The 13,773-nt window shown below is 42.4% G+C and overlaps 1 protein-coding gene across 6 annotated transcripts in view; it reads right to left on the bottom strand.

The window, feature by feature from the left end:
- Window positions 1-13,773, bottom strand: part of ADPRHL1 (ADP-ribosylhydrolase like 1) — a 39,701-nt gene that overhangs the window by 20,368 nt on the left and 5,560 nt on the right. For all 6 annotated transcript variants that reach the window (XM_074815220.1, XM_074815221.1, XM_074815222.1 and 3 more), the window contains exons 3-5: window positions 8,527-8,652; window positions 5,783-5,923; window positions 2,561-2,688 (exon numbers count right to left, since the gene is read on the bottom strand). In XM_074815220.1, the coding sequence (XP_074671321.1) occupies window positions 2,561-2,688; window positions 5,783-5,923; window positions 8,527-8,652 (395 nt within the window). The remainder of the gene's footprint in view (window positions 1-2,560; window positions 2,689-5,782; window positions 5,924-8,526; window positions 8,653-13,773) is intronic.

Below are 13,773 nucleotides of genomic sequence, written 5' to 3'. Positions count from 1 at the left end.
CAGCTTCATTCTGGTGCTTTCTTTCTTTTTTTTTTTTTTTAATCTAGAGAGTATTTATATCTTTGTGTCATGTGCCACATGCAGATTTTCCAGCCTTATTGCTGCAGCTTGAATGCTGGTGGAGCAGTACTGACACACATGTAATATTACCAAAGGCAAGAGCACTAAGTGTGGAGGTGCTATTCTGGGTGCGCAGGTGGGCAGCTCAAGTGTCGCTTCATTTAGCTCTTAAGATCACTGGTGCTCTGCACATATCTGATGTCATCTCCCCTTGCTGAAACAACTTTACATTAGGGATAGTTGTCCTCAGGACCGAGCCTGGGGGGACTTAACTGCACCAAGGCAACATTTCTCAAACTTTTCAAAAGTGCAGCCTCCTTTCAACTCCTGCGCCTCTGTGCAACCCTGTGATGTGGCACCAGCCCAGCTTCCCTAGGTTGGGCGGGCGAGGACCAGAAGCACTGAGTGCATGGACATGGTGTCAACACGCACTCCTTCTTGCTGAAGGCACTGAGTTGCTGCCAGGCCCTGGAGGTAATTCACAGGTCCCCTCCTTGCTGTAAACCCCTGCGTCAGTATTTACAGCTGCCTCTGACTTCCTCACCCTCCAGGAGCTGACCTGCTGCTGGCTAGCACTCACTTTCCATTCATTTTGTTTCCCTTTCTGGGTGCTTTCACAGTGCTCGTTTAAGCAACTCCATCTTAAGGGGACAAGCTCCTCAGAGTCTAATTGGCCTGGATGACTTTGGTTTGGTTCCTCTCTTGTTTTGTTGCACATCATGTCCAACATGAGAAAGCGAGCAGGACGACTGATTTGTTTGCAGAAGCAAGGCTGATCCCGACTGCAGTGCCTATTCACTGTATATCTAACGTGTTCCAAATGCGCATCACTGAAAAATGATTTATCCTACATTGGCCCATCTTGTATTTATGCATTCAAGAAGAGGTAATTTGCCTTTTATCCCCACATTTCTAGTAATCTCCAAATTTAAGTCATATACCTGCTTATACAGAATGTGGTCTTTGCTGCTTAACATTTCAAGGTATAATTTCTTTTAGAGAGGGAATTGACTTTGCAATGTACTCAGATCAATCCATGCCACATTTGGGGGCCTCACTTTCACAACTCCTGCGGCTGGTGTGTGCCTGCAGAAAGGTGCACCTGGTCAAGCAGGAACACGCATACAGCGGCCTGTTGGCAAGAGTGGTGCTTTATTAATTGCCTGGAGAAAGGCAATCAGCTATACCTCCAGACACAAGTGGACAGCTGGTCTGGAGGGAGTGCAAAGGAAAACACTCCTGGGAAAAAGGCAGGCAGGATGGTTACCTTATCCTCATTTATTCTTTCCATCGCTATAAGCACGCTCGGCTTATAAGCAAATTAAGCCTCTCAACTGCTGTCAGGCTGTGGTTTCTGGCTGGCAGTGAAGTTTGAGGGTCAAGCAACATTTTCCTTTCCTGTGCATGAAAATGACTAACTCAATAGGCCAAACTAGTTTGGCTTGGGCAATGAAGGTAAATTCTGTTTCTGTATTAGGAATTCATGCAGTTCTCTCTTTAAATGATCATGGGAAAATACTGTTGTGTTTAATCCCTCCTAAAGCTCTGCTAAGACTCTGGTAGAACTGGAAGGAACAAAAAACTAATAACAAACTCATGGCACTGAAGTAATAAAATAAATCTGGAAGGAGATCTATTCTTTATGTTTAGAGTGAGCAATTTCTTATTATCCACAGTCAATCTATCCATTGGCACTTTTCACTGCATAAATGAGCCCCTAAAAATATACAAAGTGAATTCTCAGAATAGAACTGTGCTTTAATAGTCTGGAGAAAATGATTGATTTATGGGAAAAGGTGTCAAGAACCACATACTTATTGCTTAGCTGCTAAGTGGAGAGCTTTGAGAGGTGCCAGCATGTATCAGAAAGCTGTAAACACTAGGGAAGAAGACAGATTATTTCTCTTGAGTTAAGAAGATATAACCAGAAGTCATGAGGCTAAGGAAAGATCATGTACGCTATAAAATAGTATCCCATGGGACGTGATGAAATACCATCCCTCAAGACACTTAAAACTAGCCTGGGCACAGCCTGCATTGGCAGAGAATTGCTTGGGATGGCTGTCTTCTGTTCAAAGGACCATAACAAGGTCCAGCTCCTAGCACCCGGGGGGATTTCTGTGGGAGTCGGGCCACAGCTCCGTTAGGCTTTAATGAGAGTCCCTGTGAAACACTTGCCTTTTCCACTGTCAAATAGCTGTGGCTTATGTTTTGTACCTGCTCTGGGTGTCAACACATCTGACCATTAAGTCTGCCTCTCTGCACTGTTTCCTCCCATTGCAGCAACCCCAGGACCAGTTGCAACTGCTTTTTTATGCTAACACATACCCAAGCCAAGCATGGGAGTTGTTTTTTCTTCCTTGAAATTTTAGGGAAAAAAAAAGAGAAGACTTCCTGACTGCTCTGGCACTGGAAACAGTTGAAAAATGCTCGTGTGTCTCTTTGAAAATACCTCTCTCAATTCCAAGCCTTTCTGAGTGCTTCCTGAAGTTACAATTACCTTTTCTCTCTCCTCTGCATCATAGTTGTCCGGAAAGACAGGTTTATTCTGATTTTCCTCATTGATTTCTCTCTCCTCCAAATAAAACTGCCACTTAGCTTCGAAGTAAAACCAGTGCTCCTGGTATTCTGAATGCAAAAGAAATCAATGATGTAGTATTTCATCTTGGCAACATTTTCAGTTCTACTTTACTAAATTTTAAAGAAAATGACAGTGTTGACTGACCAAAAAAACTATGCATTTTACAGCAATGTACATTAAGTAGTCATATGTACTAAGTATGCATTTTAATATGGAGTGGGACACCTAACTGGAAACAGGAAATGTGAAAGAAGAAAATATTTTCAGAATCTTATACTATTTTTATGGTATATTAAAATTACATTAAGATTCATCAAAATGAGATTTTTAGAGAACTCACTGAGGAACACTCCAAGGAAAAGATAAGAGTCAAAAAAAAAAAAAAGGGAAAAAAATCAATTCTATGCCAATTTTTGTATTCTTTTACTATGATTAAAGAATATCTAAAAATGCTTACACAGCCTAATTACAAATTGCCTCCTGCCAGTTTTTAATCACATAATTTCGTCAGTATTTCTGTTCTGTTTACACAGTATTTCTGTGTGATCTTTCAGGAAAAGGCAGATAGGAAAGGTCAAAATTTCCATTTGCATATATTATAATATGTATCAAATGTAGTAAAAGGGGTAAATAACCCACGTCTGCTTCTGTGCCCGTAGAAATAAGCCTTTTTTAATAACCATAGGTCTTTGTCCTTTTTCTGTCACTTTAGCAAGAGCATCTCTAATCATGTTTAACATTGTGTCTGTAAATAATCTTATTAAATTCAGGGTTTTTTCAAGCCAGTGCTCTGGTTCAACCTTTTTATAAAGGCCTAAAAAGGCACATAAGTCACACTGACCTGTTAAGATCACACTTACACACCTGTCTGCAGAATTGAGGCCTGAGTGAAACCGTGCCTGGGAAGATGATGGGGGTAAGGAATTAGAAATCAGTAAGATGGACCAGACAGCTAAATATGCCAAGGCAAAATAGCAACTCAGTATGGGACTATTGGTACGGTTTGAAATAAAATTGAGCATTGCCACTTCTTCCCTGGCTCCGTCCTGCTTGGTCACTCAGTTGTGTGCTGCCAGTGGCTGAGGAACACGCACACAACCAAACCATTTCTCTGAAGCACATAATCTGATTTTGCTTCTTTTCCTAAAATGCCATACAGGTGACCCTCTTTGTCAATTAAGATCTTTAAAACAGTTCAACTCCATGTAAAAAAATTCCAAGCTGCCTTGTAAGACCTGATACTTTCACAAGGTTGCCGGTTCCCCAGTCCCAGACTGGGATGAGCCTTCAGCCACATGCCCTATATGCCTGGGAATGCCCAGCTGCCCTTTTCCTGAGTCCATGCCCCGGTTTTGCCTGATTACAAGGAAGCCATTCATGAGAACTCTAAAAATAGGGGAGTGTTTAGAAAAACAGTGTGAAAGTGCACTCACAGCCATCAGGACAAGGAGAGCATCTTAAGGGAAAAAAAAGTCACACAAAGAAAATATTGTTGGTTGAGGTAAACTACCAACACCACTCCAGCTGGTTACAAGACTGCTGTTAGAAATGCAGGTGACCCAACAGGTTACTTTCTTTGTGGGGGTTTTTTCGCATTTCCCCCATGACCATAAACCATGAATGCCTCAAAAATTAGTGTTTTCTATGTAGCACATCAACAAGCAAGGAAGCGTGATTATTCCAATGCACAGCTTCAGAAACAAAAGGATCAAGCTGTTGCAGGAGACTTCGGTTGCATGGATGACGTGTAGCATGGTCAGAAATCCCACACTGTGAGCCCTAGGGAGGCTCTGCCCCATCGCTCAAGCCCAGCCTGAGACGGCGGTCACATTCAGATCCATGGGACTATCTGGCAAGTAATCACACCTGAATATCAGAGAGGGGCATTGAGTTGAACCCTCTGTGACTGAACACTGTGTTTGTTACCCAAGGGGGATATCGCAGCTAAAAAAGAGTTTTCTAAAATTGGAGGACTCTGGCAGGATTTCTTTGCAGTGCATCTCACCAGTCAAGGAGCTTAACTTTAATGCAGGAGACTTTTCCCACTACCAAAATAGGACAAAGCTTGACAATACAGGCACTAGCCGGAGAGCGTGCCTCAGGAGTCCAACATGCATACCTCCACGCCGAGGGGTCCTGCTCGGGTGGAGTGACAGGGACCTGCTGCAAAGCCACTCAGAGAGGAGCTCTCTCACACTAATCCTGCACCTGCTTCTCATAGGTCTCAGCTAAAAAAATCCTGGTGCGCAATGAGGCGTAGATGAAATTGTGGGGTCTTTCAGAAATGCTCCCTAGTACTCCTTTCAGATTTTAAAGCAGCAGCTTTTCTTCCGGGTAAATGTTCATTTCTGAGTGCTCTTGAGTAAAGATTTCCATTGAATTCAATCTTTCTCAACAGTTGTCCCTTGAGGTTACCAAAAAAACCTCTTTCCCCAATGTTTTAATGTAATGGTACTCATCTGTCTGTATCAGGTCTCCAAACACACCACTCCCTAGCAAGAGGGGACCAAAATACCTTTGCCCTGAAGATCACACATATTAGTAAAGTAGCAATATCAAATTCAGTAGTTGTGTTAAGATTAGTTGTTTTAAAACAAGGATACAACAAGTTGTGTCTGAAATATATGTTCAGAAAAGCAACAAGTCAAGTCTGAATTTGTGGTCTAAAGCTAACTCTTGGTCAGGAGGCATCTGCAGGTGAGCTTTTCCTGGCAAAATGAGGAATGTCAGTCGGTTTTCTTATGGAAAATATTGGACTGTGCTAATTGATGGGAGCTGAATAATTCATATCTCAGCAGTCAGTTTGCCTAATAATCTGCAAAATATAATTTTCTCCCTACCCCTCTGCCCAGCAATCTTCGAAGATTTCCTAAAAATAAAACTGTGCTGTAGGGCATTATCACTGTTATTTCTCTTTGTATTTTTGCCATCAATATACCAGGCAACTAATGGATGGTAGAAGAAGGTGGCACCACCTACCAAGAGCTTTCAGTCTGAGCAGAGGAAGCAGGAGGACAGCCTGTGGAGGTGGAAGAGGGGGGAAAGCAGCAAAATGGGGAGACTGGGGAGAGACGTTTCTTCAGTGTCTTTCTAGCCAAACATAGATTTAAGAAAATAACTCTTTTGATTCAGACATGTTACCTGCCATGTGGCGAATCGTCTTCTTGCAGTATTCTTCAGCCATTGGCACAACCTTCATCATCTCTCTTCCCCACTGCACAAGGGGTTTCCCTTGTATTGCGTACGCCACAAAGAGAGCTGTACATAGAGACCCTAGAAAGCCTGGAATTCATAGATAACAATGATTACCAATGTGCAGTCTGTGCTTGTACCATCCTTGTCTTGTCCCTCGTAAAATCATTAGTGGAATGTCTCATGGCTGTTGGGTAGATTAACAAATGTACATAACCTATCTCTGCCTGTTTACAGGCTGACTCATGTCATGTTGAAATTCTTGACTAATGCGTGGTGCCCATTGGTTTACAACTTAGTTTACATAGAAGGGAGCTTCTAGTCTCAGTGGTGTAACATGACAGAAATTGAGGTAGGGGTCAAAAATAAACATCGTCCACTAACGTGATACTGAAAATCTTCTAATTGAAGTCACATGAAATAATTGACTTGTGCAAAGTGATTCAATTACAAGCTATATCACCTTGCTTACAGAGTCATCCAGGCCAAGGGCTGTGGTTGTTAGATCTAAGATTATTTCTGGCTCATTTTACTCTAGGGGGACAAGTCCATGTCTTACTTGGACAATTGCTTCTTTCCTCTAAGGGAACATGGCCTTGTCCAAGCAAGACATGCTGTCTGCCTGCCTAGCTAGGTCTTCCACTTTGGATACAAATATACTTAAGATGAACTTTCCGCTGATGGGCACTCAACACTTCCATGACATCAGAAACAGAGGGGCTCATTCCTTGTATTTGCTTGTGTCCTTGGCATTCTGTCAAAGGCAACAAAGCCAACCCACTGCAATGTGTAAAAGAAGGTTAAGAAAACAAGTCAGTCATTTAAGTAAGCCCCAGGTGAGCAAAGTATTAATGCGTGTGCTTCTCTCGGTGCATGGGTCCCAAAGTATTCACTCATGCATAGAACTAAGTATGAACTTCATGTGTTTTGCTGAAGGTAAAACCAAATTATTTTAGGAGGTTACAAGCCCAGATGAGACAACTACTCATTCTCTCTGCCGTAAGACCTGCAATTCTGTGTCAGGCTAAAGGCACTTCTAACCCAGGATCCAGTAAATGCTTCCAGAAAGAATAAAAAAATAGAGACAGCTCAAAGGGTCTCACTCTGATAGACAACATCTAATCCAACTTCATAAAGATCCTTGAGTGTCACATTCAGCGTGAGGGTGGCAGCAGAATGTTTAGACGGTGAAGCAAAGGGCTAGCAGGGGGCAGCAGGTGGTGAAGAGGGTGGTAGAGGCTGCAAAGTGCCCAGAAGGTTTTAGGGGGGCTGGCAGTCTCTTCCTGCCTGCTTTCCAGGTAACTCTCTCCCCCTGCTGCTATTGCCCTGCTTCCCCTGCTCCTGGCAGCATTCACATAGCCTCCTGCCCCTCACCAGGGAAGAAAAGCAAGCCCCAGCTGAGGTTTCTGGCTCTACAAATAATGCAAATACAGAGTGAGCCTAATTGGCTTGTCTTCTCCACTCCCCAGAGCTTTTGGACTAGCTTAGGGGCAATTTTAATTAGTCAGCTTGATTGCTTTTAATAGCGACAGCCCTTCTCGTCCGCTTGCTTGATCCCTTTTGAACCCAGCCGTATCTGTGGACTTTGCAGCTGCCTGTAGCAGCGAGGTCTGCAACTTAACTATGCACGACACAGGGAAGTATTTCCTTTGTTTGTTTCAGTCCTGACTGACATGTCAATTGGGTTTTCCCTGTCTTTGAGTTATGAGAATCACAACTGACATTTCTCTGGCACCTTTCAGGATGGTAGTGAGGTCCATGGTGGCCCTTCCACCCTTCTCCTCCCCGCCGTGCCACTTGTCTCTTTTCCCAGTTGAAAACTCCTTCTGGATGTAATTTCTCCTTGTATGGAAGGCGCTTGACAACTTGGATGCTCCTTGCTGCCATTTTCTGGCTCTAGTGAGTCGTTTCTGAGGTGGGAGACTGAGAACTGCAAGCAGTCTTATTGCTGTTAATGCACCAAGGACTTTATATATTGGCTTAATGAGATTTTCTGCTTTGCTTTGAATTCTTTTCCTCTAATTTTATGCCATCCTGTTGGCTTTTCTGACTGCTTCAGAGCACTGAGCATGTTGAACATGTCATCATTCATTATGGTTATATCTATTGTTGTTTAAAGCAGACAGAATGAATACACACTTACATAGCATAAAATTATCAGAATGGCAGACTTGAATATTCAGAACAATATTAAATCTACTTATTTATGTTTTGTTCAGAGAATGTGTCAGATTGTGTCCTAAAACACGTGGAGGTAGATTTTTTGGCTTTCTACCTTTACCTACAGTGATTGGATATGACAAAACCTGTCAAGAGAAAAATGTTTTTATCTTCTGAACCATAAACTTGCATGATAACAGCGAGTCATCTGGATGTACATGAATCCTAAAATTTGATCAGAACAAGCGACATGAATATGCTTTGGACAAGACAGATTGTGTTTAGTTATTGGGATTTTAGAAGGGAAAACTCCCAGCCTGATGTTGCTGTCGTCATAATATTCAAGAAAGTACATAAACCTATGTAAGTAATATATGCATGTAAATACTATCCAAGCAAAATTCAAACTAAGGCCTTTGAGTCTGCAAAGCAGAAGCAGTTTAACCAGGTGAATTCACAGAAGCTGCATTAGTCCCACAGAGTGAAAAGCAGCCTTATGGACTTCAGCACACCGATACATCAGTGGACATTACCTGTAGGATGGTTATGAGTCATTCGTCCGCATTCAATGCTCACTTCAATAAGTGACTCCAGCCTTTCCGGCTTCCAGTATCGCATCCCTAAACACATGGCTTTTGTGGATGCTCCAAATCCAGAACCTAAAGTAAAAAGATGATGTCAAGCATTTAAAAGGAGACTAATGGTATACACAAATATGTTGCTAAAATGTGAAACAAGCATATTTTATTAATTCAGCTTATGTGTGGGAACTCCTCAGGGAATGGGAAATTAACATGCAAAGTGAGTTACAAGTTTTGAAAGTTTATTGCAAGGAATTTTGTTTCTACACAGTCATTCTGGTTTTACAGGTATATTCCAATATTTTCAAGTGCTACGAAGAGCACAGAGGGTTCAGAAAGCAGTGTGCTCTCTTGTTCACAGGACTTATTTGATTCAAACTCTCATGACATATTTACTCATTCTTGGTTCACCCCACTGTTTTGCTTGCTCCAGATGCCAGCACTAGAAACAGAAGTTTGAGAAATGGATACACTTTTACTACACCCATATTTTGGTAGTGTTCATGCTGAATGCACATGATTAAAACACTTTATATGAGTATCACAGTTGATCTTAAAATTTTAATGCATGTTTCATCCTAGACAGCCCCTCAGGTAGTTCACAAAATAGTTTCTGTTACATACAAAAATAACGTGTCCAAAACCAAACTAAAGGCTATGGAGCCAAATAGTCCAAAGTTAGGCAATGATGTCAGAACTGAGGTTTCCTGTGCAACCTGAGATTAATGCCTGCGTGCATGCTCATCGTGCTACAGCCTGCACTTACTGAGTGTGGTCTTGGGAATTTCTGCCTTGTGCAGCACAGAGTTTATTTATTGAATAGTTAATTCAGAATTTCTTTTAATCCTCAATTGAATGCATGATCCCAGGTGTTCAACTTTTCAACACTTCATTGAATGGGGAGTTAAATTTACTAACGAGTTTTTCTGCAGTACTTATCACAACAATATCAGGATCCCACAGAAGTTTTAATGAGCTTATCTTCACAAGACACCAGTGAGGTGATTATGTCCTCTTTGCAGCTGGTGAGCCAATGCCCAAAAAAGCATTAACTCATTGCAGGCACCCACCCTGAGATAGATAGGGTTCGATTTTTCAAAGTACGTGGCATTTTTCAGCACTGCCTTTGCTCAATCACACTTCCCAGCGACCTTGGGTATAGCTGAGAGCAATCAGCATTTCTCTACTTGGCCCCTCGAAGATAACGGTCATATTTATGCCACCTAATTTTAGCCTCTGTGGAACCTGCATTAGGAGTACAGTCTCCCTGTCTTTCCCAGATAGGCAGTGTGGAGAAAGGCTCTATCTCCATTAGCCGGTAAGATAGCATAGTGGGAGCAATTCATGGACTGGAGTGAATTGAAGCAGCAGATGCCAAAGAGCCAGGGTCAGGGCTTTCAGGTACCAATCTTGAGAAGAACCCTCAGCTGCTCCCCTGAGCTGTGCCTGCTGTGGATGCAGAGCACCAGGGACTCTCTTGAAGCACTGCTTGCCATTTAGTGTCATCCCGTGGCTCCAGCTAAGGTGTCCTAAGATAATGAGTGTGATCAAAGTGTGGTGGTGGGGGTGGCAGAAAGATTTACTTCAATCCAAAATGAAGCCTGAGCCAAACTAACATAAGCCACTCATTGGCATCTCCAGGTGCAATACCAGGATCTGATTTTCTCTCTTGAGAGAAGAGCTCTTCTTCTCCCTGGAGAGCAGCTAGCCTAAGAGAGCACCCTGGTTAGATGATCTAATTAAGTTAGATGAAGACATTTCTTCCCTTCCTTCTCAGAGTCTAATGTGCAAATTTTGCTTGCAATAACTCTTCAAAAGAAGGCCAAACACCTGATAAATGTGACATGAAACACTTTGCAAAATACCATTTTATTCCCCACAAGCTCAGAGCTTACTTCTTCATCCCTTGTTAGCCTTCCTAATAACAGTGAAAGAGGCCCTCTCCAGAACACTTTTGGCCACTGCTCCTGCTGAAAAGGCTGGATACTTGTCCTACAAATGGTGTGTTTTCTCCTGTACCTCACGTGCTGCAGCTGCAGTGTCTGGTTATTAAGGAGCCAGTAGCAGATAAAACTGTCTGCCTATTCCACAAGTCACATAGAAACCACAAGGAAGAGTCAGGAAAGAAATCCAGTCTTCCAGAGCTCCAGTCAGCTTAAATGGGAGAACATATCTTCTGCTTGCAAGACCAAACTCTTCATTAAACCCTCTGCTGCCATAGAGCATCAGATAAGAGTCTTCTTCATTATGTAGTCTTGGTTCCTCTAAAGGACACAATCCATGCTGGTTATCCAGAGGGAAGGGTGTTGTGCTACACAGAGCTACTAATTAATAACATCTCTTAGTATATCCAAAGTGGAGGATGCACTACAGTAATCTGACTGCTGGTCTGAAGGAGCTTGTCTTTGCAACTTCATTGTGTTCCTCCAGTCTAGGAAGTTATATTAAAACCTTCTGCAGAATTAGACAAGAAAACTCAGTAAAAAAAGTTCCATCACATGGAGCAGCATTAAGCCTAGAGAGAGCTTCAGGTGATTAGCAGCTGTTAGCTCCCATCTCTCAGTATCTACTATTTGAATCAATGAAGCAAGGGAGAGTGAGACTAGTCCAACCAACAGGTGAGACACATGTGTAAGAACTTAAGGACTGTCTTCCATGATCAGACCAAAAGTTGACCTGATTTATCATGTCTGACAGTGGCTAATGGAGAGAATAGTTAAGAAAGGGTAAAAGTATGATGACACTATTCCTTTGTACTCACTAAACTGCTGACAATTTGTCTCCCTGATCCAGGAGGCAGCTGGCTATTCATATTTCTGCTTAATAACTGTTGAAGGATTTCCCTTGGGTGAATTTACCCAGCTCTTTTTTGAACTCACATGAACTGTAGCATCTGCAAATTGATACTGGAAAATAGTTGTGGAGCTTAATTAGGTGTTGTGTGAAGAAGTCCTCCTTTTTTCTTGCTTTGAACTCATAACCTGTCAGTTTCATTTGAAGCTTGTGCTGGAGGAGACAGTGAGTTTTCTTTGTCCCTATTTGTGTTCTCCAAGTTATCTATGACTTTACAGTTCTCTATCGTACTGTGTTAGACATCACAGCCTGTGGAAGCTGTTTTTTACTAATCCAACCTTCCTTCCTCATATTTATCTAGTTCTCTTACATCCTTTTGGGAGGAGGGAGGGACCAGATCACATAGAGTAATCAAGAAACAGCAGCTATGGATTTATACAGTGGTGCAAACATGTTTTGTGTTTTGTTGTCTCTTCCTTTCCCAGTCATTTCTAATAGTCTGTTTGCTTTCTGGCTCTTACTGAGTGCTGAAGTGGCATTTTGCAGAACTACTATAGCTCCACTATCCCTTCCCTAACAGAGTCAGCAACTGCAAGTATGTATATAAGATTAGGATTCCTCCCCTGCCCCTCCCCACATACGACTTTTCACTTGTCTGCATTGCATTTGGTTCTGCTACTGTGCCACACTGTTATTCCCACAAGTCTGCATCATATTTGCTGACCCCACTATGCATTTGTATTTCCAGACAGTTTGTGGACGTGTTGAACAACAGAGTTCCAACACAGACACCTCCTTCTCTACAGAGAAGACAGACCACAATCTCCTGCTCTTCATTTATTGCCTTTTAACCAGTTGTCTATCCTCAGAAGAACCTCTCCACCATCCTGTAGCAACTTAGTGCCTCATCGCTTAGTGCCTTTGGTGAGGCACCTTGTTGAGAGTCTTTTGGAAATCCTAACAGACCATCTTCACAGGGTCTCCTTTTTCTTCCTGTTTCATGGCTACTTCATGAGCTTTCTGATAGAATTCCAAGGTATGACTTCTTGTCACAAAAGCTGTGTTGGCACCTTCTTGTTACATGATTTTCATTCATACACTACCTTACTGTCTTTTAGTGTGTAATACCCAAGTGTGCTTTTCTTCACTCTACATCTGTAGAATAACAAAGATCAGCTTAATGGCTGCTAAGCCCTGAAGAAGATGTGTCTTTTGTGACTACAAACAATTCTGCATGAGAACTTAGGGCCTGGTACCTTTATCTTCTGTCCCTCTGCAGCTTATCCTTCTCTTCATTTTTGTTCCCCAACTTTCTGCATTTAACTTACACTTTTTTCCTCATGCTCCTCTAACAGCAAAAAGGCACTGTTCTCAAGTGCTACTAGGAAGCCCAGCAGCTGCTCCAGTAACTGCAGATAAAGACCTGCTTGGATGCCGCAGCCTCAGCCTGAAATACACACAATACAGGTAGAGCCAAACTGCCATGTGACTGTCCTTTTGCAGTGGCTCCAAAGGCACATCTCTGGCTCAAGGGGCACCACCTTACTCAGATTGTGGTTCCAGCTCTCAAACATCAATGATTCTCTTCTGAACAGTTTGAGGTTTTGGCAATGGAACAAAACATTTTTACCATGTCTCAGAAACAGCAGACTTGTTTGCATCAAAACTTTAAACAAATGTTGTCAGACAAACAAAGGCAAACACTCAGTGGTGAAAATTTTAGCCTTGAGCTTGTCAGTCTCAGAAATTGACAACAAACTCTTAAAATGGAAGGTGTTAAACAGCCTTTGACAGGTCTTCTGGTGGTTACAGGAATCTCACCAGCCTTTAACATAATCCAGGTACCTCTGCAATGAGTGTGGCAATGAGCATGACATGAGGTGGCAAAGAGACACACAGGGCAGTTTGTCTTAAGAACTCTGTGCTGACTACACCCACAGGAATTTGAGCAGAGGAGCATCATATAAGCAATGCAAAATTACCTAAGCTAAGACTTCACTGGTCCATGAAGGCTGGCACATGAATTGTTGCTAGAAGTGAGATAAGACAGAGTGACCACAGGAAAACAGCATTTTGGTTCCAACCCACCCAAGATATCACCCAAATGCTAGGCATTTCATGCCTGTGGAATGTTTTTGCCTTGAGAAGAAATTTGTGAAAATTCAATAAAAAAGTTAATTATGTCCATAGGAGTGTCAAGTCCCATGGTAGGCTGAACATCTCCACCTCAGGTCCCTGGTTCTTTTGCTCTCAGGGAGAAAAAAAGGCTTCTTGATATGTTCAGCGTGGTATTTGTCAGACCAGATGGTGAAGGTGGACTTTAACTGCCAGGTCTTAAGGCATGAATTTATTTTAGATCCTTCTAGCCCAGAGTACCCCAAAAGCAAATAGTTCGTCGTGGAAAGC

This window comes from Strix aluco, chromosome 2 (assembly GCF_031877795.1).
Source record: "Strix aluco isolate bStrAlu1 chromosome 2, bStrAlu1.hap1, whole genome shotgun sequence".
Classification (NCBI taxonomy): domain Eukaryota; kingdom Metazoa; phylum Chordata; class Aves; order Strigiformes; family Strigidae; genus Strix; species Strix aluco.
This window is presented reverse-complemented; position numbering and strand designations above follow the sequence as displayed.